General features: G+C 43.6%; 1 protein-coding gene across 4 annotated transcripts in view; it reads left to right on the top strand.

Annotated features, from left to right (window-relative positions):
• The window catches only part of NECTIN1 (nectin cell adhesion molecule 1), a 542,625-nt gene that overhangs the window by 111,686 nt on the left and 406,944 nt on the right, over positions 1–23,995 (top strand). For all 4 annotated transcript variants that reach the window (XM_073566434.1, XM_073566431.1, XM_073566433.1 and 1 more), the window contains 2 exons: positions 16,317–16,619; positions 17,598–17,715. In XM_073566434.1, the coding sequence (XP_073422535.1) occupies positions 16,317–16,619; positions 17,598–17,715 (421 nt within the window). The remainder of the gene's footprint in view (positions 1–16,316; positions 16,620–17,597; positions 17,716–23,995) is intronic.

The raw sequence follows: 23,995 nt of genomic DNA on the forward strand, positions 1-23,995 counted from the left end.
TACTTATTTTCCACCATAATATGCAAATAAAATGAAAAAAAAACAGACAATGTGATTTTCAGGATTTTTTTTTCTCAGTTTGTCTCCCATAGTTGAGGTCTACCTATGATGTAAATTACAGACGCCTCTCATCTTTTTAAGTGGTGGAACTTGCACTATTGCTGACTGACTAAATACTTTTTTGCCCCACTGTATGTTGGAGATATATACGACTCTCCAATGGGCGCTCGAGAAGGGTCCAAAATTTAAACAGGTACTCGTCACTCCAATCGCTGAATAATTGGTTTATACCTTATTGTAAGACAATCCCATATGTACATTGTGCACAATGACATTACAGTCGGAAACCATGGACATTCATCAGTCGCTACGTTGTATAGAAAATCACAGCAAAAAGATGAATCTGTACATCGCGAGAGTATGTAGAGAACATAACGTCAAATTACAATATATGGAATCAACCAATATATTAATAGACATGTGCCAACATCTAGGGCGTGTTGGTGCCCACTAACTTGGTGTCGACACTAATATTATGTTTTAGTCTAAGTAAGTTTCAGTATGTAATATTTTTATTTTGCTTCTCGTTACATTCTTTTAACAGCCTGTTGGTTTGGTTTTCTATACTATGCAGTATCTGGTGAAGGTCCATGTTTTCTGACTGAAACGTCACTGTACACACGGTAAAAAAGAGGATGAATGAACTCATGGAGATCAACATCCAACACTCCTCCTTCATCCTCATTTTTCACAGTCTTCTACAAGGCATTGCTCCTACTAGCCGGTTTCCTACTCCACACTGATGAGGGGCAATACCCCGAAACAGCTGTCTGTGGATGGATACCATGTTTTGGCATAGGTGGTTTCCTTCATTGGAGACTGCCCTTCCCGTGGTTGTTCCTTCCCGGGGAAAGACCTGGCTGGTCATTGCTTGTGTTGAGAAACATGTGATGGTGTCTCCGCGGCTTGTGTTTTGCATAACTGTACACACTGTACACATGGGATTGCCGTACAATACAGTATACAGTGGCATGTAAAAGTTTGGGCACCCTTAGTCAAAATTACTGTTATTGTGAACAATTAGGCAAGTTAAAGGTTAAATGATCTATAAAAGGCCTAAATTTAAAGATGACACGTTACTTTGTATTTTAGGCAAAAAATAGAATATACTGTATTTTGCAGTTTATAAGACACTTTGGATTATAAGACGCACCCCAAATTTTGGGGAGAAAAATAGGAATTTTTTTTTTAATTAAAATGGTGGTGCTTCTTATAATCCATGCGTCTTATTCCTTACCAGGGGATGGTGGCTGCGGTGAAGCTGGAGTGGGGCGATGCTGCGGACCCCAGACTGGGAGAAAGGGGTGTTCCAATGTGCAACGTTGCGGGTGTTCAGTGGTGTGGGGGCTCCGCCGACATTTTGTGAAAGCCTGCGGTCCCCGCACTTCCATGGTTTATTATGCGGTGGACTCCTGGAAAATGGGTGGCGCATGCACAGATGGAGATCTTAGCGCTGAGATCTCATCTCCCGAAATCTTGGTGCTGAGATCTCCATCTGTGCATGCTCCGCCCCCGGGCAGCCATTTTCCCAGAGTCCACCTCATAGTAAACCATGAAAATGTGGGGGCTCCCGTCTTTCACAAAATGTCGGCGGAGCGCCCACACCACTGAACACCTCCTCATCCCAGCCTATGGCCTGCAGCAATGCTCCACTCTTGCCTCCTCCTGCAGCGACCCTGAGACCCTGCCCTATAGCGGCCGGTAAGGTATATTAGCATTATTAGATGCACCTCCATCTTCCCCTCAAGTTTGGGGGAAAAAAAGTGCATCTTATAATCTGAAAAATATGGTATATTGTCATTTTTTACATTTTAAAAATTCCCCCCAAAAATTTGCCAGTGCAAAAATTTGCGCACCTGTGTGCTCAGATAAGTTTGACCAAAGTTTCAGACCTTAATTAGTATGTTAGGGTTGTGGTTTGATCACTATCATCATTAGGAATGTCCAGGTGATGCAAATTTCTCAGCTTGATCAAAACCCAGTCTCCTCTAACCTTGTGCCAAAAAACTGTAGCCATGGGTTCTTCTAAGCAGCTGCCTAGCACTCTGACAATGAAAATGGTGGAGGTCCACAAAGCAAGAGAAAGCTATAAGAAAATAGCAAAGTGTTTTCAAGTTTCCCTTTCCTCGGTTTGAAACGTAATTAAGAAATGGCAGTTAACAGGAACAGTGGAGGTGAAGATAAGGTCTGGAAGACCAAGCTAAATTTAAGTGAGAGCTGCTTGTAGGATTACTAAAGAGGCAAATCAGAACCCCTGCTTGACTGCAAAAGACCTTCAGAAAGATTTAGCAGATTCTGGAGTTGTGGTATATTGTTCTTCTGTTCAGAGACACCTGCACAAATATGGCCTTCATAGAAGAATCATCAGAAGAAAACCTCTCCTGCGTCCTAACCATAAAATTCAGCGTCTGAAGTATGCAAAAGAACATCAAAACAAGCCTGATGCATTTTGGAATCAAGTCCTGTGGACCGATGAGGTTAATATAGAACACTTTGGCCACAATGATCATAGGTATGTGTGGAGAAAAAAAGGCACAGAACTTCATGAAAAGAACTTCTCTACAATCATTAAGCATGGGGGTGGATTAATCATTCTTTGGGTTTGTGTTGCAGCTAATGGTACGGGGGACCTTTCACGGCTAGAGGGAAAAATGGATTCAATTAAATTTCAAAAAATTCTTGATGATCCTAAATACATATCAAAATCCACAAAAAACAACCTCAAAAGGTGCAAGCTGAATGTTTTACAATGGCCCTCGCAATCCCCTGATCTGAACATCATTGTAAATCTGTGGCTAGACCTCAGAATAGCAGTATGTGCAAGGCGACCCTGGAATCTCACAGAACTGGAGGAGATTTCTAAGAAAGAATGAATGAAAATCCCTCAAGCAAGAATTGAAAGACTCTTGTCTGGCTGCAAAAAGCATCTACAAGCTGTGATACTTTCTAAAGGGGGTGCTACTAGGTGCTAACTTTGCAGTGTGCCCAAACGTTCACATTGGCTCATTTTCCTTTTTGATATTTTTAAAATGTAAAAAATGACATTTTTTTCCTAAAATACAATAGAAATGTGTCATTTTTCACTGTAATCCCTTTTATAGATCATTTCATCTTCAACTTGCTTAATTGTTCACAATAAAAGTAATTTTGACCAGGGGTGCTTAAACTTTTACATGCCACTGTAAACAAATCATTCAGAAATTAGACTGTTGAATATCTTTATACACCTGCAATCAATCACTCAGCCATGATGCTTACATGCATGGGACGTGACCCTTAAAGGGGTTAACGGGCAAAAGCAAATTATCCGGGGACAGGTGATACCTTGTTGATCAGTGGTACCCACACCGATCAACAGAACAAGTACTGTAGTTTATATCCCAGACTGAAAACTTTTATCCCCGTTAGTCGAATGCCCGGCTCCTTCTCTGTTCATTCTTCACGGGGCCTATGGTTCCATGGGGCTGCAGGACCCAGTGGTCATTGGATATGTGATAACTGGTTTTAAGGCTAATGATTGGCTGCAGCAGTCATGTGATTGATGGGTAAGGCCTGTTTCACACTTCCGTTTTTGTGTCCGCCAAACGGATCCGTTTCCGTTTTTTTGACGGAAACTGATGCAAACGGATCCGTTTTTTTAAAAACGGATCCGTTTTTTTGACGGATCCGCGGTAACCGTAATGGAAGTCTATGGGACAAAAAAACGGATCCTGCAAAAAATGGCGGATCCGTTTTTTTACGGAAAACAACGGATTTTGACGGATTTGAAAAAACGGAAGTGTGAAACAGGCCTTAGATGTTCCTGTTGCAGGACCAGTTAGCAACAGAGGATTTAATAGTTACTGTAAGTGTTGGTTGTTTTTGATTCGTTACCATTTCCAGCATAAATTCCGTCACAGCCCCTTTGAAAGGTGAACCTTTTTTTGTTGGTAGGAGATGGTGTACCTTTATTATCCAAATCCTTCCAGTAATAATATTAGTTGGCATATTGTTTTTACAATCATTGCATACATTAAAAGACCCCTGATGTAATATGGTCTAATCACCACATACAAAAACAATGTGATTTCTCAAATTAAGGAGGGTTACCTACATCATCTATACACCCATATACATAATGGAGACTATGAGATCAATCCAACACTAAACATCTTGCACACATTTAATTGGTTCCTGACGTTTGACTCACCCTCGGTACATCTGACTCACCAGGTACAGGTTTGGATGTTCTTAACTTGCGACGTTTTGTGTTTTTATAGGCTGCAGTAGACAATATTATATTATCCCATATTTGCAGTAATTATGTCTAGCCCAGGACGCCAACGTGTAAACCCACCAGAGTTCTACCTGTCACATTCATTTAGGGAGATTGAATCTTCTGCCCCACATGCAATTGTTACTTTTCATTTTTGCAGTCCTCTGTACCTCATTATTAAAGCTGCCTTCACCAAAAACAAGACCCTCTGCAAGACATAGAGACCTCCTTATTAAATTATTAAAAGGAATATCTTAAATATTGATGCCCTGTTCTTAGGATAGGACATTAATATCAAATGAATATAAGATGGGTGAGGATCTTATGCCTGGCCCCCCGACAAATCAACTGTTTGAGGGGCTATGACACTCTGGTAATCACTAAACACCCATCATTATTAAGTAGGCATAGTCCTGTACATATTGTGCTGGCAGTAACGGATACCGCAGCTCTGTACAGCTCAGTCCACTTTAAGTGAATAGGACATAGCTGCAATAGCAGATACAGCCTCAACCCAATATACAGAGTCATACCTGGAGACCCCAGTACTTGTGCAGTAATTGCTGTGGACCCTAGAATCAGCTGATGGTTGGGGTACATGATGTTAGACCTACACCCACATGATATTGATGTCCCACCCTAAGGATTGGCCATTAAAGAGGCACTCCCTCTTCCATGAATCTGATGATTGCTTAAACCTATGTAAATATATATACAGGTTGGGCCGTGTATATGGATACACCTAAATAAAATAGGAATGGTTGGTGATATCAACTTTCTGTTTGTGGCACATTGGTGTATGGTTGGGGGGAAACTTTTCAAGATGGGTGTTGACCATGGCGGCCATTTTGAAGTCGGCCATTTTGGATCCAACTTTATTTTTTTCAATGGCATCAGTCGAACATCCCTTCCGGGGATATTAGCTACTCTCAAATCGCACCCTTACAAAATCCAGCTGCTTCAGCATCTCAACGAGGATGACCCAGATCGGTGCGCTGAATTTGCAGAATGGGCTAAACAAAAATTGGAACATGACCCTCAGTTTACACAGAACATTATGTTCAGTGATGAGGCAAACTTTTTTGGGTGGGCAATTTATATGGACACACCTAAATAAGATGGGAATGGTGACAGTTTTCTGGCGTAGGGTGTCTTGCATTGAAATCTGGTGCAATGACCCGGGTACTGCGTTCAACAGACATCAACACAATTTCTATCTGCTCCTCATGTGTTAACCTCTGCGACATGTCAATGGCTGTAAACAAAGAGAAACTTGTAAATAACTCAAGAATAAAGTTACATTAAAACCAAGCACACCATTGTTTTTCTTGTGAAATTCTCAATAAGTTTGATGTGTTACATGACCCTCTTCCCATTGGAAAAAATAAGGTTGGATTCAAAATGGCCGCCATGGCCATCACCCATCTTGAAAAGTTTCCCCCTCCCATATACTAATGTGCCACAAACAGGAAGTTGATATCACCAACCATTCCCATTTTATTCAGGTGTATCCAAATAAATGGCCCACCCTGTACATCTAGTCTAATGTAGTTGGATTGATATACTCACTGATTGCTGTCTTCCCTGGTTTCCCCTGTGTTTTCTTCTGAGTAAGGCTAGTTTCACATTAGCGTTTTTTTGCGCAGCGCATCGTGCGCATAAAAAACGCAAAGAAAAACGCAAAACAAATGTGCGTTTTTTTTTCTTCATGCGCACGCTGATGCGTCAAAATAACGCAGTGTTACTTGCGTTTTACATGCGTTTTTGCATGCGGTTGCGTTTTTTATGCGCATGCGTTTTTAGGTGTGACATTTCACAATAGAAAAATCCTTGACCACCAATGGGTCACCAGTGGGCGTGTGTCATTGGAATGTTTTATAGACCCTGTACTGCTGAATTCATCAGATTTTGCTGCTGTTTCCGGTGTCAAGATGGACCTGCGTCTGGATAATTTCCGCTTCAAGCTGGATCTTGACATTGCGCTGTCTCAGGCGTATGTCTTTTGTTGCCAGCAAGAAAGGGAGAGGGAGAGACAGCAGAGACGGCAGCGGCGTCGGTTTTGGAGGCATCCAATCATCGAACTCCGGCCAAGCCGTGGAGCATATCACACGCTGTACAGCGAGCTACAGGAAAACCCGGAGAAATTTGCTGACTATACACGGATGTCCCAGGAAAGCTTCCTTGACTTGCTGGGTATGGTTGAAGGAAACATCCGGAGAAGGGACACTCAGCTCCGGCGTGCCATTCCTCCCGAAGAAAGGCTCCTTGTCACCTTACGGTATGTATGTTGTTATGTTTGCATAATTTTTTTGGCTTTTTGCTTTTTTTTTTTTTTTGGTCCAAAAAATTTGGTTTTTTTTGGCTATTGAATTTGAACATTATTTTTGGGAAATTGCTTTTTTGCATAATGGTTTTTCTTCTGTCATGTACTAATCCCAAGCCTTTATAAAATGTTTTTTTGCTATGTTGTATTAAAAAAACATGCAAAATAGTTAGGCCATGTACTTTTTTATTTTCAGTGTTTTTAGTAATACCCAAGACAGAAATACAATTATTTTTTCTTTTTATGTTTTGCAGGTTCCTGGCAACTGGAGAGAGTCTTTCATCCCTGCATTTCCAGTACCGGCTGGGAATCTCTACTTTATCCGGGATTGTTGCCGACACCTGCAGGGCTCTGTGGGATGTTCTGTGTCCGGAGTTTCTGCCATTGCCCACTGCCGAAAAGTGGCTTCAAATAGCGGACAAATTCTGGGCAGTCTGCAATTTCCCGAACTGCCTAGGAGCGGTGGACGGGAAGCACATCCGCATCACAAAACCCGCAAGAAGTGGCTCCGAGTACTACAACTACAAGAAGTACTTTTCCACAGTCCTAATGGCCATTGCGGATGCAGACTGCCGGTTTGTGGCGGTGGACATAGGGGCATTCGGACGGGGCAACGATTCCCAGACTTTTAAGAACTCTGATATGGGCTGGAGGTTGTACGGCAACCATTTCAATTTTCCACTGGCACGGCCTCTTCCCCAAACCCAAACTCCACCACTGCCATTTGTAGTGGTTGGGGATGAGGCATTTCAGATGTGCCCAAACCTGCTGAAGCCGTACTCCAGCCGTGACTTGGACCACCGCAAGAAAATTTTCAACTACAGGCTTACGAGGGCTCGCAGGACTGTAGAGTGCGCCTTTGGCATTCTAGTGTCCAGATGGCGAATTCTCAGCACCGCCATCAATCTCAAAATGGAAACAGTAGATGAGGTGGTGAAGGCATGCGTGGTTCTCCACAATTTTGTTATGGCAAAGGAGCGGCCGAACTTTGACATGGATGAGCCTGCTGCCAACCCTTTGCCAGATTTTACTCAGCACCCTCTTCGGTCCTCAGTCGAAGTTGCCCAAATGAGGGACCAATTTGCGGACTACTTTTTATCCGATGTTGGTCGTGTAGCATGGCAGGATCAAATGGTTTAATAGTTTTGTTGTTTGTTAAAAATAAAATACATGGTTTTTTCTACCTGTACCCAGTGTACTGTGTCTTAATAAACTCCACTACTCATCTGCCCAGGTTAAATTGAAGAAAGGGAAACCACCATAAAAAACATAAATATATATATATATATATATATATATATATATATATATATATATATATATATATATATATATATAAATATATATATATATTTATATAAATATATATTATATATATATATATATATTTATATATATATATATATATATATATTTATATATATATATATATATATATATATAATTTTTTTTTTTTTTTTGGTGGTTTCCCTTTCTTTACTTTATACCGGATGGTCAGCCATCCAACTCTGAAAGGGATACTATATTTCATTTTTTTTTTTATTTATATATATATATATATATATATATATATATATATATATATATATATATATATATATATATATATATATATATAAAAAAAAATGAAATATAGTATCCCTTTCAGAGTTGGATGGCTGACCATCCGGTATAAAGTAAAGAAAAACAAACCATAGTGTAGGGCGCAGTGTGTGCAGGCGGCGAAAGACACAATAACAAAACATTATTTTGAAAAAAAAATATAACATTTATTTAACTTATTTTTTAGTTGCTGGAAACTGGGGGGTGTGGAGGGATGAGGAACGGCTTTGGGTGGAGTAAGGGGTTCTAGGGGAAGGAGGAACCAAAGAAGTGGGGGAAGGGAGCCGAGGCAAGGAAAGTTGTGAAGTGGGAGGTGAGGGAGGAGGGAGGGTAAGAGTCCTCCTCTTTGTTTTTTTAGGACGGTGGCCCGTCGTCTTCCTGCTGTCCTCGCTTGAGCCTGAGGACTGGCTAGACCCCGGGGACCGCCTTGAGCCTCTGGACCGCCTTGAGCCTCTGGACCGCCTTGAGCCTCTGGAACGCCTGGAGGCTGTGGACTGGCTGGAGCTGGGGGACCGCCTGGCGCTTGTGGACCGCCTGCCAGGATCTTGTTCCAGCTGTGGCATGCTGGTGGTGGTGGATGTCCTGGCAGGGGCCGTAAATATTGAATGCGGGTCCCCCAGCTGATGCTGCTCCGAGGTGGTGGTGGTGGTGGTGGCGGGCCATGCAGGCGTGGTGGCTGTGGCGGTCCATACCGGGGTGGTCCTCCCGCTGGTGGTGGTGGTGGCGGCGCTACAGGCAGGGGTGGTGACGACGGGCCATCCAGTGGTGGTGGCGGCAGCAGTGGTGGGCCAGGCAGGAGCAGCGCTTGGCATGGTGTTGGCGGGTAAGTGTCCAGCTGCACTCGGACTTGTGGCGGTATATTGGTGTCCGGCGAGGCTTGGAAGTGTGGTGGCTGTGCAGTGATATGCAGCAGAAGTAGGTAATGCTGTAAAACGAGTCAGTGGTGGCACCGGTGGAAATGCCACCACTGACTGCTGCATAATCCTACTCTGCTGCATAGCCTGCATAAAAGCATTGTTGCAGGCCTGCATGACAGTCAACTGGAGGTCAGGGGTAAGGTGTTCCGCCGTGTCCCGAGCTATTTGGGTATAAAAATGATGCGCTGGTCTGGCGAGGTCGACTTCCAGGCGCTCAAGGCGACCCTCGATAGACTTGTAGCGTTGGTCCAAAAGGAGGAAACCACTCTCAAGTCTATCGGAGAGTGCCTTGAGGCTACTCTGAAAGACCGAGCTCAATTCAACGAACTCGGGCATGAGAGGCCTGTCCAAGGTCCTCTGCCGCTGCTGGCGGGAAGTGCCCGCAAAACCAGTGGCAGAGACCTGGGACAGGGGAACACCTGAGCGACCAGCTTCCTGGTCTCCAGATGACTGTGGTGCAGACCTGCAAGGTGCTTCCTCGCTGATGGATGGCTGGGAGGGGTCCGGGGCAGCTTGATGAAGGACCGCTTCGGGACCAGGTTGCAGGGTGCTGCTCCAGGTGCTGTGAAAAGAAAAGAAAGAAATTACTACCATAAATTAACAATCGCCAACTCCTGTGGAATAGAAAAGCACAGAATAAAACACAATACAACTAGAAAATACTTACGTTCGGGAGGCAAGGACCGGTCTTAAAAATGCCAAGGCACGATGGTATCTGTACTTCGTGCCGGTCCTTGCCGCAGCACCACTGCGAACCTGCTTCTCCTGACGGATATCCCTGTTGAAGCGGTCCTTCATCGAGCGCCAACGGGTTCTGACTTTGTTCACTGTGATGGAAAAAAAAAAAAGAAAAAAAGTAAGACTATGCACTGGAGGCTGTGATCATACAACTGTGTGTGATGATAGAAACTCCATGGAGTTAATAGCATCACACACAGTTGGGTGATCCCGGCCAAGATCACTGCTGCATCACACTGCATTTAAATACTTACGAAAATCCTTGCGGACCCGGGGAGAGGCGTTGTCCCAGCCATCCATCAGCGATGCGGCCACCTCGTTCCAGAGCCGCCGGATCACCACGTTGTCCGAGTGCAGTTGGTGACGGGTGTCCCACAACGGGACTCGCTCCTGGACTAGACGGATGAGCTCGTCGTTGTCCAGGGCGAGGTCCTCCTCCCGCTGTGGAGCCTAGAAAAGAAAGACAAACATTAATCTTTGAAAGATTTTAAAATAAAAAATATCGAAAACTAGCTGAAGAGCCCGGTGCTGCCCGGGCATAGTAACTACTGTGGTTAGTTATAGAAATTTAAAATTATCCTCCATCCCATAGTCCCGTGCCCATATTCCATCATACATATCCTCCATCCCATAGTCCTGTGCCCATATACCCATCATACATATTCGCCATCCCATATGCCTGTGCCCATATACCCATCATACATATTCGCCATCCCATAGTCCCGTGCCCATATACCATCATACATATCCTCCATCCCATGCCCATATACCCATCATATATATCCTCCATCCCATAGTCCCGTGCCCATATTCCATCATACATATCCTCCATCCCATAGTCCTGTGCCCATATACCCATCATACATATTCGCCATCTCATATGCCTGTGCCCATATACACATCATACATATTCGCCATCCCATAGTCCCGTGCCCATATACCATCATACATATCCTCTATCCCATGCCCATATACCCATCATATATATCCTCCATCCCATAGTCCCGTGCCCATATACCCAAACAAACAAACATATACACACACACACACACACACAAACACACACACACACATACACACTTTGAGCTTTAGATATTGATAAACAAGCCATGAAAAAATTATTTGTTTTAAATGAAAATAAATGCAAAAAAAGCAACAAACATCGAAAAAAACAACCATGAAAATTTAAAAAAAAAAAAAAAAAAAAAAAAAAAAAAAAATAAATAAATAAACCAGACTAGAAAATAAGTAAAAAAAACAGTCCGTCTGTACTTACATCACGTCTACCCGCCCGCACTTGGCCTTGCTGCTCCTGCCGTTCCTCCGGTGGTGGTGGCGTGATGGAGGATGAGGTCTGAAAATTAAACAGAAAAAATTAATCACATGTGTTTATTTTTTCAAATCCATACGGAAGCATAGTACTCACTTCTTCTGCCTCTTGCCCTGTCCCGGGGACATATTCCTCACCAGATGAAGACATGCTGCAATAAAAAAAAAAAGAGACATAAGTACATAGAAATGTATTGAAATTTCAGCCAGACATTAGGTTTTTCATACTTACATTGGTGCAGCTTGTGCTGTGTGTCCACTCGTGAGCAATCCTTAAAGTATTGTGGAATCCCAGTGCCCACACCATTTTATCACCTTGGTTTTTTTTTTTTTTTTTTTTTACTGTCTAGACCAAATTTCAGTCATGTTTATTTAAAAAACGCATGCGCATAAAAACGCAAGCGTGCGCAAGACCATGCGCAAGTATTGCGCTCCCATAGGCTCCAATGTGGTGTTTTTGCGCATTCCGTGCGCATTCCGTGCGCATGCGTTGTTTTAACGAGACAGGGCGGAACCAAAAATGCAACATGTTGCGTCTGACGCGCCTGGCGCGAAAGACAAAAAAACGCATGCGCACGAAAGCGCAAATATGCGCAAGACCATGCGCACATCATGTAAAATATAGGTGCGCAGTGCGCATGCGCACTGGTGCGCCCGATGCGCTGCGCACAAAAGCGCTAATGTGAAACCAGCCTAAGGCAACTTCTGTTCCGACTCACATATGATCTGAGCTCTCTGCATGAGCCAGAAAGTCACATTTAGGCCACAGTCACACTATCAGTATTTTTTTACCTCAGTATTTGTAAGCCAGGACCAGGAGTGGGTGACAAATCCAGAAGTGCTGACATGTTTCTATTATACTTTTCCTCTGACTGTTCCACTCCTGTTTTAGGCTTACCCATACTGACGTAAAAAACTGACCAAATACTGAATGTGTGAATATGGCATTTAAAATAAGTTTGTCAGGTCCCCCGTGCCCCCAGAATCACCAGCAGTTGTGTCTGCATATATAAATTCCTTGCCTAACAGTGCCTGTATGATCTTACACACACATAAACAGATCTGTAGTAAAAGTATTTCTAAAGTCTGTTTGTAGGGAGGTTGAACTGACGGACAGATCTGCCTGTAGTGAGAGTCAGAGGGATAGCGCAGGGTAGTTGTGAAAGCGCTGAGATAAAGAAAAAGGGTGCCGTATTATAGTTTGACCATTAGAGGGCAGTGGAGAGTGTAAGAGTGGGACTGCATAACTGCCATTGGTCAAAGAAACTGTCAGGTGATAGTGGGCGGAGCTACCAGAACTGGGAGTATAAAAGGTTGAGGGAAGGTTCTGGAAAGTCCAGTCAGTGACAGGAGCACACTAGTAAGGAGGTTCTGCTGTAGAGAAAGAGACATGTGCAGTGCGCCTCTCTGCAGATTTTACTGTTATGGCTTGCAGGTGCCATGACCCACTGGCAGAGCCCCTGAGGTGCCAGAACAGCAGAACCCCCCATAAGTGACCCCATTTTACAAATTACACCTCTCACTGAATTTATCTAGGGGTGCAGTGCTCATATTGACACCAAAGGTGTGTCACAGAATTTTATACCATTGGGCAGTGAAGAAAAAATAGTTACATTTTTACTACAAATATTATGTTTTAGCCCAAATTTTACATTTTCTCCAGAGTAAATGGGTAAAAATGGCATCAAAATTTGTCCCACAATTTCTGCTGAATGTAGAAATACCCCATATGTGGCTGTGCAGTACTGATTAGCCATAAGCGAGACTCAAGAGGGACAGAGCGCTATTTGCCTCCTGGAGCTCATTGAACGCAAGCGGAATCACCGCATCCTATCCATAGACAGGGTTATTTATCTTGCGGAGACGGAGCATCTCCGCAAGATAAATAGACATGCTGTGGCCTATAAAGATGCGCCGCATGTCCGGATTCATGGGTGTGTCACCCGCGTTTTAGTACGCATAGTGGAGACGGGATTTCATAACATCCCCTCCCCTATGCTGTAACATCTGGCCGCGGCGTTCAATCCGCCACGTGGAAACATACCCTAAATCTTCGAATGACTTGATTCAGATGAAACCCCCAAGGACTTCATTCACTATAATAATTCTAAAGTGTCACTGTGAACTCCGTCTGGCCTCTGCTCAGCAGTGTTCATCTTTTCAGAGGTGCCCAAAACTGGCCAACCACACTTCTATGCACACCTGAAAAGACGGACACCGCCGGATCACAGGCCAGACAACGGCCACAGTGCCTCCATTTGCCTCATTATAGGCAGTCTCCGTCTGAATCACAGATTTCAGAGATTTACACAGAAACCCCGGTGTAAGCACTAAAATTGGTAAGGCGGCTTTCTTCTTCAGGTCAGTACGAGTACAGTGATACCACATTTGTATGTTTTTTATGGTTTGATGCTGTTACAGTACATAATAAAAATAAATTTATAGAAAAAAATACATTTTGGTATCGCTTTATTTTGAGAGCTATAACTTTTTTTTATTTTTCCGGTGATGGAGCTGTATAGCAGCTTGTGTTTTGCAGGACAAGATGACGTTTTCAGCTATACCATTGTTATTGACATTTGTCTTTTTGATCACGTTTTATTGCACTTTTAGTTCAGCAGTATAATTAATATATATATTTTTTATGGTGTTCACCGAAGTGGTTAACCAGTGGTACAGTTTTATAGGTTGGGTCATTCCGTCGATTCCAAATATGTGTTGTTTTTGTCATAAAAATATTTATTTATGGGTAAAATATATTTTTATTTTTCTTATTTTCTGATTTTTTTTTTACTTAGTCCCACTAAGACTTTCACGTTCACAGTAATGGGAACGTGTCTTCAGTGAATACAGTTTAGACCTCAGAAATGAGAATTTTGATAATGACTGATCAATTCTGACCGAGCAAGAAGCAGATTTCTTTGATAATATATATATAAAAAAATTACTTATTTTCATGTGTGCTAAAAATAAAATGATGGTTACTCTTTAAAGACAATATACAATGAAGTTTTAAGGCTATAGATAATACATGGGTGCACACACGAGTCCATCGTCATCTCACATTATTTGGCAATTAGCAGTGAAGATTCACTTTTGCCTAAGGCAGGGGTGGGGAACCTCCGGCCCCAGGGCCATTTACGGCCCTCGATGACCTTTTATCAGGCCCCCGAGCAGATTCTCATGGACTGCATTCCTGGGCAGGGAGCTGTATTTTGATTGCCACAAGCTCATTAATTTCTTCCTCTGTTAGCACACACATGCAGTGTTCACTACTGAACATTGGAGGGCATGCAATGAAAGATTAAGTCATGAAACCAGTGCCAGAGTCAGGATGTACTTTGTGGGCGGAATTTGTACGGCCCCCGAAGGATGGTATAAATATCCAAATGGCCCTTGGCAAAAAAAAGATTCCCCACCCCTGGTCTAAGGGCTTATTTAGACGAGCGTGTCCCACGGACAGCACACGCACCCATAATACCATTGTGCCGATTTTCCACACGGACCATTGTCTGATTTACAGACCAGACTAGTGCATGTAACTCAGCCTCGGTCACGCGTACTAGGGTACATTCACGTACGGCAGGTTTATAGCAGACATCTTTCCAACGATCAGTGCTAGCATTTAAGTGAATGGAACTCAGGAGCCGACATTTCTGCAGCACATATGAATATGCCCTAACTATTTAGTCAGGAGAGGATATTTATTAATTCGGAGAGCACTAATATTACATTGTGGAAATGCAAGTTAACAGTACAACTAGGTGTACGTGGCTGTTAATATAGTACATATTTTCATTATTGGTGAATTTTCCTTTGCTGCAAACAACGTATAATGTTGGAGGAACCAGAGAACAACAGGAGTTTTACATAAAAAGTATAAACTTTATTACCACATACAAAAAGGATAAAATGCATAACACATATGCGGACAATGTATTCAAGTAGACACCAGAACCGGGAAACGTGTAGCGCTCATACCATCATAACTAGTGTGACTTTCCCCATATAATTGACCCCCATGGAATTAAATGTCAGACAATAACATCCCAAAGTGGAAATAATCCCATGCACTAATATAGGGCCTGGCTATCCATAGCCTAAGTTAGCCCACCGTTGATAACCGCATGGGAAAAAATGTCAAAACAAAAGTAAGACTGGGGGAAACAGGGAGAGATGAATACTCACAAAATGGAGCGCCACCACCGCGTCCCGGGACACCCCGACACGCGTTTCGCTAATACCCGGTCTTACTTTTGTTTGTCTCTGGTTTCTCTGTTATTTGTGCACACCCGGTGCTAATTTACTATGAGTCTGGTATATGTTATGTTATCGTATAATGTTGGCAGCTAGGTTAGAAAAAAGACATCTCAGACCAGATCTCACTTCTGTGTATAAATACATGTGTGGTTAATGCAAAGGACTGGTGCTTGACTTATTCCTTCCAAAGGCCCAGTGAACATTCATTACGTATGGTAGAATAGTGATGTCTAGGAAAGGGTTCTTTACAGTTAGAGCAGTCAGACTGTGAAATGCCCAATCACAAGAGGTAGTAATGGCGGACACTATGACATCATTTATAAAGGGCTGGATTCTTCTCTCACAACAAATGTCATTGTGGGTTATAAATAATCTAGCAATGGAGAATGTAGAAGTAGTGGAGAAAGGTTGTACTTGATGGACCTGTGTCTTTTTTTTCAATTTCTGTAACCAGAATTATATTACTCATCATATTGACCAATTTGATAATTGACTTTTAATTTCAATCTGCTTACAAAATGATGGTGGAAGAGCGGGTGGTTGTCAGAGGCAACATCATTGGTTTTCTTCTGAATTATTAACAGTTTGGGATACTCCTTGTTTCCAGAAATGTTCTTTAAAGGTGGAAAGCACAGATTTTATGAGTAAATTATTTATAAAAAATATTAATGTTTCATAGTTGTTGAACTCCAAGAACTTTTCACTTCAGATCAGATGATTTTATGCTTTCATCATTGTAGTTTTTTGTCTTTTTGCATCACATTTCATGTTTTGTTCCATGTTTGGTTAGTACATAATTTGCTGACTGTAACTATAATTGCTTGCTTTATAGCCAAACCTACCAACAACATGGAAGAAACTACAAAACAGCTGGTTGCAAATCCAAGGTCCAAAGAGAAGGTTGTAGTTGCCACGTGCATGTCAGCCAATGGAAAACCTCCAAGCACCATAACGTGGGAGACCAAGCTAAAAGGGGAGGCAGAGTATCAAGAAATTAAGAACGATAATGGCACCGTGACCGTGATCAGTCGCTACAAACTCCTGCCAACTCGAGAGGCCCACCGGCAGTCCCTTACTTGTGTCATAAATTACCAAACGGAGCGAGTCACGAGGAACACCACTCTGAGCGTACAATGTAAGTACCTGGGAACCAAGGGGGCTTGCAAAAATATAAATCTGTCGTAAAATGGCAGTAAGTCTCTGATGTTGAATTCTGTATGGGATGAGCCAAGTCCTATGGACAGAAGTCATACATGTAGTTTTCATTACAGTTTTTCGTGTAGCTTTCTGAGCCAAACACAGCGGTATAGGTCTTTATCCCACTCCATTCCTTACAACACACTCTGACCTTTGGCTCAAACATTGTGTCCAAATTGCATCAAAACTGCTTGATGTCAGACTTAGAATTTATTAATTTAGTAATGCCTTACCGAGATTGTGGCTACTGGAAGAAAAATAATTTATTTCCTCCCAGGAACTGCCAGCTTTCAGTTATGGGGTTGTGCATGGAGCATGTATAGTCACCGCTTACAGCACCAGTCACTATATGCCGACTTTCAGCACGACAAGACACTTTGATTGACAGCTCAATTTGGACAAATGCATTTTTGAGTTAGCTATCAATCAAAGTGCTTGCACATGGTCACGTGGCAGTAGTGGGCTTGCGTATGCAACCATGACTGAAAGCCGGTGGCACCCAGGAGGTAATAGCTTGTTTACATGCCTGATTTTCACATACAAGTTCTATCCGTGTTTTTTTTACGACTAGCACTCCTGTCTATGCTCTTCTATTGGGCTGTGCACGTCTGATTTTCTTCCTTGGACCGAGTGGTCTGCAGAAAATATCAGAGGCACGTCCAATTTTGATTTGAAGGTCGGCTCAAGATCATCAATGCAAGTCAATAGGTCCATGAAAAAAAACAGACCGAGATATTTATGAGAAAAATGGGTGACACTCGGACCACACACTGATCAAAGTCTAATCAGAATAATAGGTCCATTTTGCTTGTATGTGGAACAGTCGGATGTGTGAAGGAGGATCACAACTGTCCAACCCCCAGCAAATCATGAGAGTTTGTAAAATGTTTCTTCCATTCTTCCTTTATTCTTCCAGATGAGCCCCAAGTCTCCATTGAAGGCTTTGATGGTAACTGGTACGTGAAGCGTCAGGAGGTAAAGCTTACATGCAGAGCGGATGCCAATCCCCCCGCTCACTCGTACACGTGGCGAACGTAAGCATGGCTCTCTCTCCTTATTCTCGGGCCGTGGCCATTTCTGGTTGCTGCTATGTATGCACTTTATATTGTAATATGGGATACCGTTCACAAAGTATTTTTCCATTTTTCAGAAAGGAATATCAGATAACTGCACGGAGTCATTTTTGCATATATCCATGATATCCGAGCTAATCTTGGGTTAATCTTACATTATTAATTGACTTTATCTTCTACATTTCAGTTACTTAACAATTTAATAAGCGGAGGCAGCACGGAATGATCGGCGCGTTTGCTGCCAGCCGTTGTCCTCGTTCTTATCTCCATAGACTTTTTTAGTAAGCATTATTACCTTCAGTCATCGCCAAAGTACAACAGTGATTGTAAATAATGTGATGGTTATTAAAATGTCTGCTCATATATGAGTCTATAGAGGCTGCCGCAGACAGTCAAGTCTCGCTGTTGTGCCTAGATCAAAGGCGTCTGCAGATAAGGGATATACAAGCAAACAAGGGGCTTCATCTGCTTTACATCTGTGTCATTCTACATGAAGATATTAGGCTGAGCTAATTGATGTTTTATATTCGGCTCTGATTAATTAAATTGTTCAGACATTCGACAAAACTTTTCCCAAAATGGAAACTTTCACGTAAATGTTAGTGAAGACTGGAAATGATGAGGACAGCAGGGGTGTAGCTAGAGGTAGGCTTGGACTGGCCCATGGGAGAACCGTAGAATCCTCCGGTGGGCCCCTGTGCAAGTGTGAGCTACCTCCATCTTATATGAGCAGTGCTTGGCACTATCTACTTGAATCACCTTGTATAGGCCAAGGCAGCATCTTATTCATGTAGCAATCAACCTATTCCATTGTTATATACACTTGTGATTAAGGATAATGTCACATTTGTATGAAGCTGACAGTGGGGTCCTAGAGCTGGTTATTGGTAGACCACAATGCAACACTAGCTACAGGGGCTGCCAAAATAGCCAGAGGTTGCCTGACATTACCACTAAGTCTATGTTCACATGCTGCGTCTTTGCCGTGTAGTTTTCTCTAGCCAACACCTGCTTTCTTGGTATTAAAAGCGCAGCATTTTCTGCTTTTTTGCAGCTTTTTTTCGCTGCCTTTTGTTGGGTGCGGATTACTTGTGTAATGTTGCTTGTTGTTTATTCACCAAAAACGCAGAAAATTCTGTTTGCTTTGTTTTTTTTTTTCTTAATTTCTCATTGGTGAAAAATTATTTCAAAAACACTGAAAGAATATCTAGATCTCTGCACATCTCAAATTCTACCAAAAACACAAGTGGGTGCGTGAGATATAGTCAGTCTTATAGCTTTTACTAATACTGGGAAGCGCAGCGTCTTATTTGCAAAAAAAAAATCTGTGGAAAAAAAAACACTGCAAAAAAACACTTTACATGCAGAAAAAATGATGATTTTTCACGCGAATGCTATCCTCAGCCATCCATGTGTCTGATTTTTACATCCGTATGACATCCATCTTAATACATCAGTTAATAACATTTATAATCCAGTTTTTCTAGGTAATAATGTCAATGTATCTATAAAAACTGGATGCGATATTGTTAATCCTCATGGCATCCGATTTTTTGTTGTGTACCCATAGACTTAAGGAGATTTTTTCAAAAATACGAAAGAATAACATTTCCTGCTGCATTTTTTTTTTTTTTCTCACACAGATGTTCAGTCCGTGGGAAAAAAATAGTCACCTGAGCAGCGGATTGAGTAGCATTGGTCTGAGTGCTGGCTAACATCAGTTATTGTCTCAGACCGCACTTTGAGCAAAAATGCAGTCATATGTTTATACTTTAATGGAAAGTGGCAGATAGAGACCCTGGGGGGAATTTTTCATTAAAGCAAATGACACCAGCAGATTTCTTACTTTTTAGGCTGGGGTCACACAACAGTATTTCATCTCATCAAAGAGAATTGGGCCACTTATACTAACCACACACACAAAAAAAAATCCTTAATCTTCTCCATTCTGTTGAAATCAGGTTACACTCAGGTGTCATCCGAGTGCAGTCAGAATTTGTCCACAGACTCATTGAGTTGCATGGTCGAGTGAGACTTGAATATCAGATTAAAGTCACTCATGCTGTGATATTTCTTCCTTTGACAGACTTAGGCCTCTTTCACACATCAGGTTTTCGCCGTCAGGCGCGATCCGGCGCTTTTGACAGAAACCGGATCCGGCGAAATGCAATGCCGGATCCGGTTTCCCCCCCATTGACTTGCATTTGCGCCGGATCGCGCCGGATGGCCATGCGTTTCATCCGGTTTTCGCCGGATCCGGCAATGTGTCGCAATGTGTCGCGATCCGGCGTCTGGAAAAAACGTCTACTGTAACGTTTTTTGTCTCCGGCGAAAAAGCCGGACACGCCGGATCCGGCGCGTCCGGCTTTTTCACACAATGAAAGCCTATGAGCGCCGCAATGCGCCGGACCCGGCGAAAGCCGGATTCGGCGGCCGGATCCGGTTTTTTGGTCTGAGCATGCTCAGTAGCTCTGCCCACAAGACATATATAAAAGCAAGACAGTGGGACCCACAGCCACACCCAACATGCCACCCAAGACAGCAACCAGGCGCAGGAGAAGGCAGGAGACATCTGCAGCAGCACCATCAGCACCACCCCAATTGGAGCAGCATGCTGAACAACGGGAGGGGAGTCCAGCAGCAGATGAGAGACGGTAATTATCAAATCACCCATTCCTCCAAACTAGGGCTATTGAATATCAAGATATTCATTGGCCCTTTGTTTCTCTTTATTCAACAGCCGCCCAATAGATGCAGCAGCAGCAGCAGCAGCAATGGCAGCAGCTGGAACACCACCCACAGCCATGGAGTCTGGCCATCAGGAAGACAGCACATCATCTTCTGGGAGCCCTCCCTCGCATCGTCAGCGTTTGACGGTAAGTTTTTATTTCCAAAATCCATCTTCTCTGTAATATATGTCTATTCATGGCCTTTTATTTCAAAACAGGAATCACAAGATGAAGAGGAGCTCCCAGAAGAAGAAGGAAGGGGTGGACAGACACCTGGAGTGGGCTCACAATTGGTAAGTTTTTTGCATCAAACGCAGAAACACAACATCACACTACACACAACACATAGAAAACAATGTTCTGCAGACCACACACAGCAAACAAATGCCTACATCCAAAGACATAACTTTTTTTGTTTTCTTCTCTAGTCTTCCCAATCTGGTGCTTGGCCAAGAGGTCCTCGCAGTGCCTCCCAGGGTCGTCGGCGACAGCAACGCGGCGGTCACCAGCGTGTAAGTATAAATATTTTTGCTTTGTTTTTTTGCACTTTTTATTTCATTTCTTTTGTGGAGGCTAATTATGTTATTTTTGTCTTTTTCTTTAACAGCCTTCACAGCGTGCTCCCGACTCTGACGTTGAGGATGGAGGGATTGATGTGGACCGCCTCATCGATCTCGTCAGAGAAAGGGAGCCGCTCTGGAATATGGCTGACCGCCGCCACGCTGACCTGATCGTTACCCGACGACTCTGGGAGGAAATCTGTTCGCTCCTTGTGGGCCGCTGGGAGGACCTCGATGTTCGGGCCCAGATTACAGAGCGTAAGTATATACAGTACCGGTTGCTTGATTTAAACCAGTGTTTCCCGAACTCCAGTCCTCGTGGTCCCCACGGATCATGTGTTCAGGATTTCTATTTACTATGGAAATCCTGAAAACATGACCCCTGGGGACCATGAGGACTGGAGTTTGGGAAACACTGATGTTGTATACTAACCACTCCTTTCTCGTTTCAGGGAACAGAATTGTGAATCGGTGGCGGTCTGTGAGAGATCGTTTCAAGAAGGAGTTCAATAAAGAGATGCGGGCCCCGAGTGGATCTGGAGGACGCAGGAGCAAGTACAAGTACGCAGAAGCCCTGTCGTTCCTCCGGGAAACAATGGTCACCAGAAGGTAAATATTACACACCACATGTGAAAAAAAATGTTAGATGTAAATTTTTTTTTCAGCCAGGGCCATACCATGTCAGTATTTTAATTGTTTTTTTTTCTCTTTATTCCACAGCACGGTGAGCAGCACTCGGGAGCCGGCACGATTGGACCCTTCTGAGGCGATCCCTGAGGAGACCGGCACCGAGGGACACTTCGACCGCCCCGGTACATCTGCACCTTCCCAGCCTTCCCACACATTCGACCCATCTGTCCCATCCACCAGCACAGGAGCATCGTGGCCGCCTACATTACATGAAGCTGCTGGTGAGGAGATCGCTTTCCCTTTACCCCACCCTTCTGCCCCTGCCACCTCTAGTACACCTGCGGGTACTGGGCGGCAGCGGCAGAGGGGTCAGGAAAAGACTTATGCGCCAGAGTTCTTGCATCTGAATGCATCTTTCCAGAACTGTCTAAAAGTCTTGTCAGAGCAAATCTCCGCAGGCTATCAGCAGATCAACTCCAGCATTCTGGAGGTGAAGACACTTCTGCAAACCATGCATTCAGAAGCAAGATCTTCGCCAAACCACACCTTTTTCAGGTCTGTTGTGGAGCGCATGGAAACGCTCTCTCCTGCCCAGCAGATGCATGTAATGCATTCATGCCACGCTGCTCTCCAGCAAGTTACCTCCCAACCTCCTCCTCCTCCCACCACAGTAGTTCCTCCACCTGCACCCCCTCCAGCCACTTTCCATCCTCCCCCTCCTATTACATCTACACCCCCTCCAGCCACTTTCCATCCTCCCCCTCCTATTACATCTACACCCCCTCCAGCCACTTTCCATCCTCCCCCTCCTATTACATACCATCCACCTCCAGCCACTTTCCATCCTCCCCCTCCTATTACATACCATCCACCTCCCCAGCACCATCCACCTCCCCAGCACCATCCACCTCCCCAGCACCATCCACCTCCCCAGCACCATCCACCTCCCCAGCACCATCCACCTCCCCAGCACCATCCACCTCCCCAGCACCATCCACCTCCCCAGCACCATCCACCTCCCCAGCACCATCCACCTCCCCAGCACCAGCAACCTCACCAGTACCAGCAACCTCCACAGTACCTGCAAACTCCCCAGTACCAGCAACCTCCCCAGTACCAGACATCTCCCCACTTCCAACAACCTGCCCCGTACCAGACATCTCCCCACTTCCAGCAACCTGCCCCGTACCAGACATCTCCCCACTTCCAGCAACCTGCCCCGTACCAGACATCTCCCCACTTCCAGCAACCTGCCCCGTACCAAACTCCTTCCCCATACAACTTGCCATCAACATCATCTGCTCCTACAGTCCCTGCCCAACCCTCCACTCCACCACCCACCACCTCTTCTGCTTCCCACATGTCCACCCATTCTGTAGTTTTTTCCACACCTTCACCTCTAACTGTTCCTTCCCCACCACGATCCCAGTCCTCTCTCCACACTCCCAGTGTCGAAGTGTCCCGCAGCCCCTACAGCAGTATTTCCACCACACACTACACAGAATTATAATGTGTGTATTTAAATAAAAATGACCAGTTTTATGGTTTCAGTTTTATAGTTTCAAAGTTTTATTAAACAAGTTTATTAAAATTTTAAAAAAGTTTACTAAAAAAAACATTTTTCAATAAAAGTTAAATTATTTTACACTGGTTGTCTGTCATTTCTTTCTGCGGCGAAAAAGGTTAAATACAGGGTATTTAAAAGGTGAAATGGTATTCAAAACTAGGTATATAACTGTGGGTAAATTTTAGCTTTTTGCCACAGTTGTGTTCCTGGTTGTGTTTGAAGCAAAGTATTTCACCTAAAAAGTTGTGTTTATTGTTGGTGATTTCCTAACAATGTACACAACTTTTGTTAAAAGGTGAAATACTTTGCATAAAACACAACCAGGTACACACCTGTGGCCTAAAGCTAAAAATAGAGACCATGGCAAGATAGCCAACTTTGGTTGGCAAAGGTATATACTGTTGGTACAGAAGGTACACAAGTTTGGTTAGGGCACAAATCTTTCACACTCTGTCATCCTGCCAGTGTACTCTGCCTTGAGGTGACATAAAGTATAGTGCAAAATTGTCCCTCATTACTGAAACCGTCACAGAACTTCTAGTGGTAATGTCATGGTAATCTTGCAAGGTGGTTTCTTCAGAGGTGTCCTCAATGGAAATGGGTTCCTTGCAGATAACAAAATTGTGGAGTACCACGCACGCTTTGATCACCTCGTCCACAGTTTCTGTCTTGAGGTTGATCGCAGTCAATAGGACCCGCCATTTGGCTGTCAGAATACCAAAGGTACATTCAACCATTCTTCTTGCTCTTGTGAG

The sequence above is a fragment of the Dendrobates tinctorius genome, unplaced genomic scaffold (genome assembly GCF_039654945.1).
Source record: "Dendrobates tinctorius isolate UK_male_01 unplaced genomic scaffold, ASM3965494v1 ptg000018l, whole genome shotgun sequence".
Lineage (NCBI taxonomy): Eukaryota > Metazoa > Chordata > Amphibia > Anura > Dendrobatidae > Dendrobates > Dendrobates tinctorius.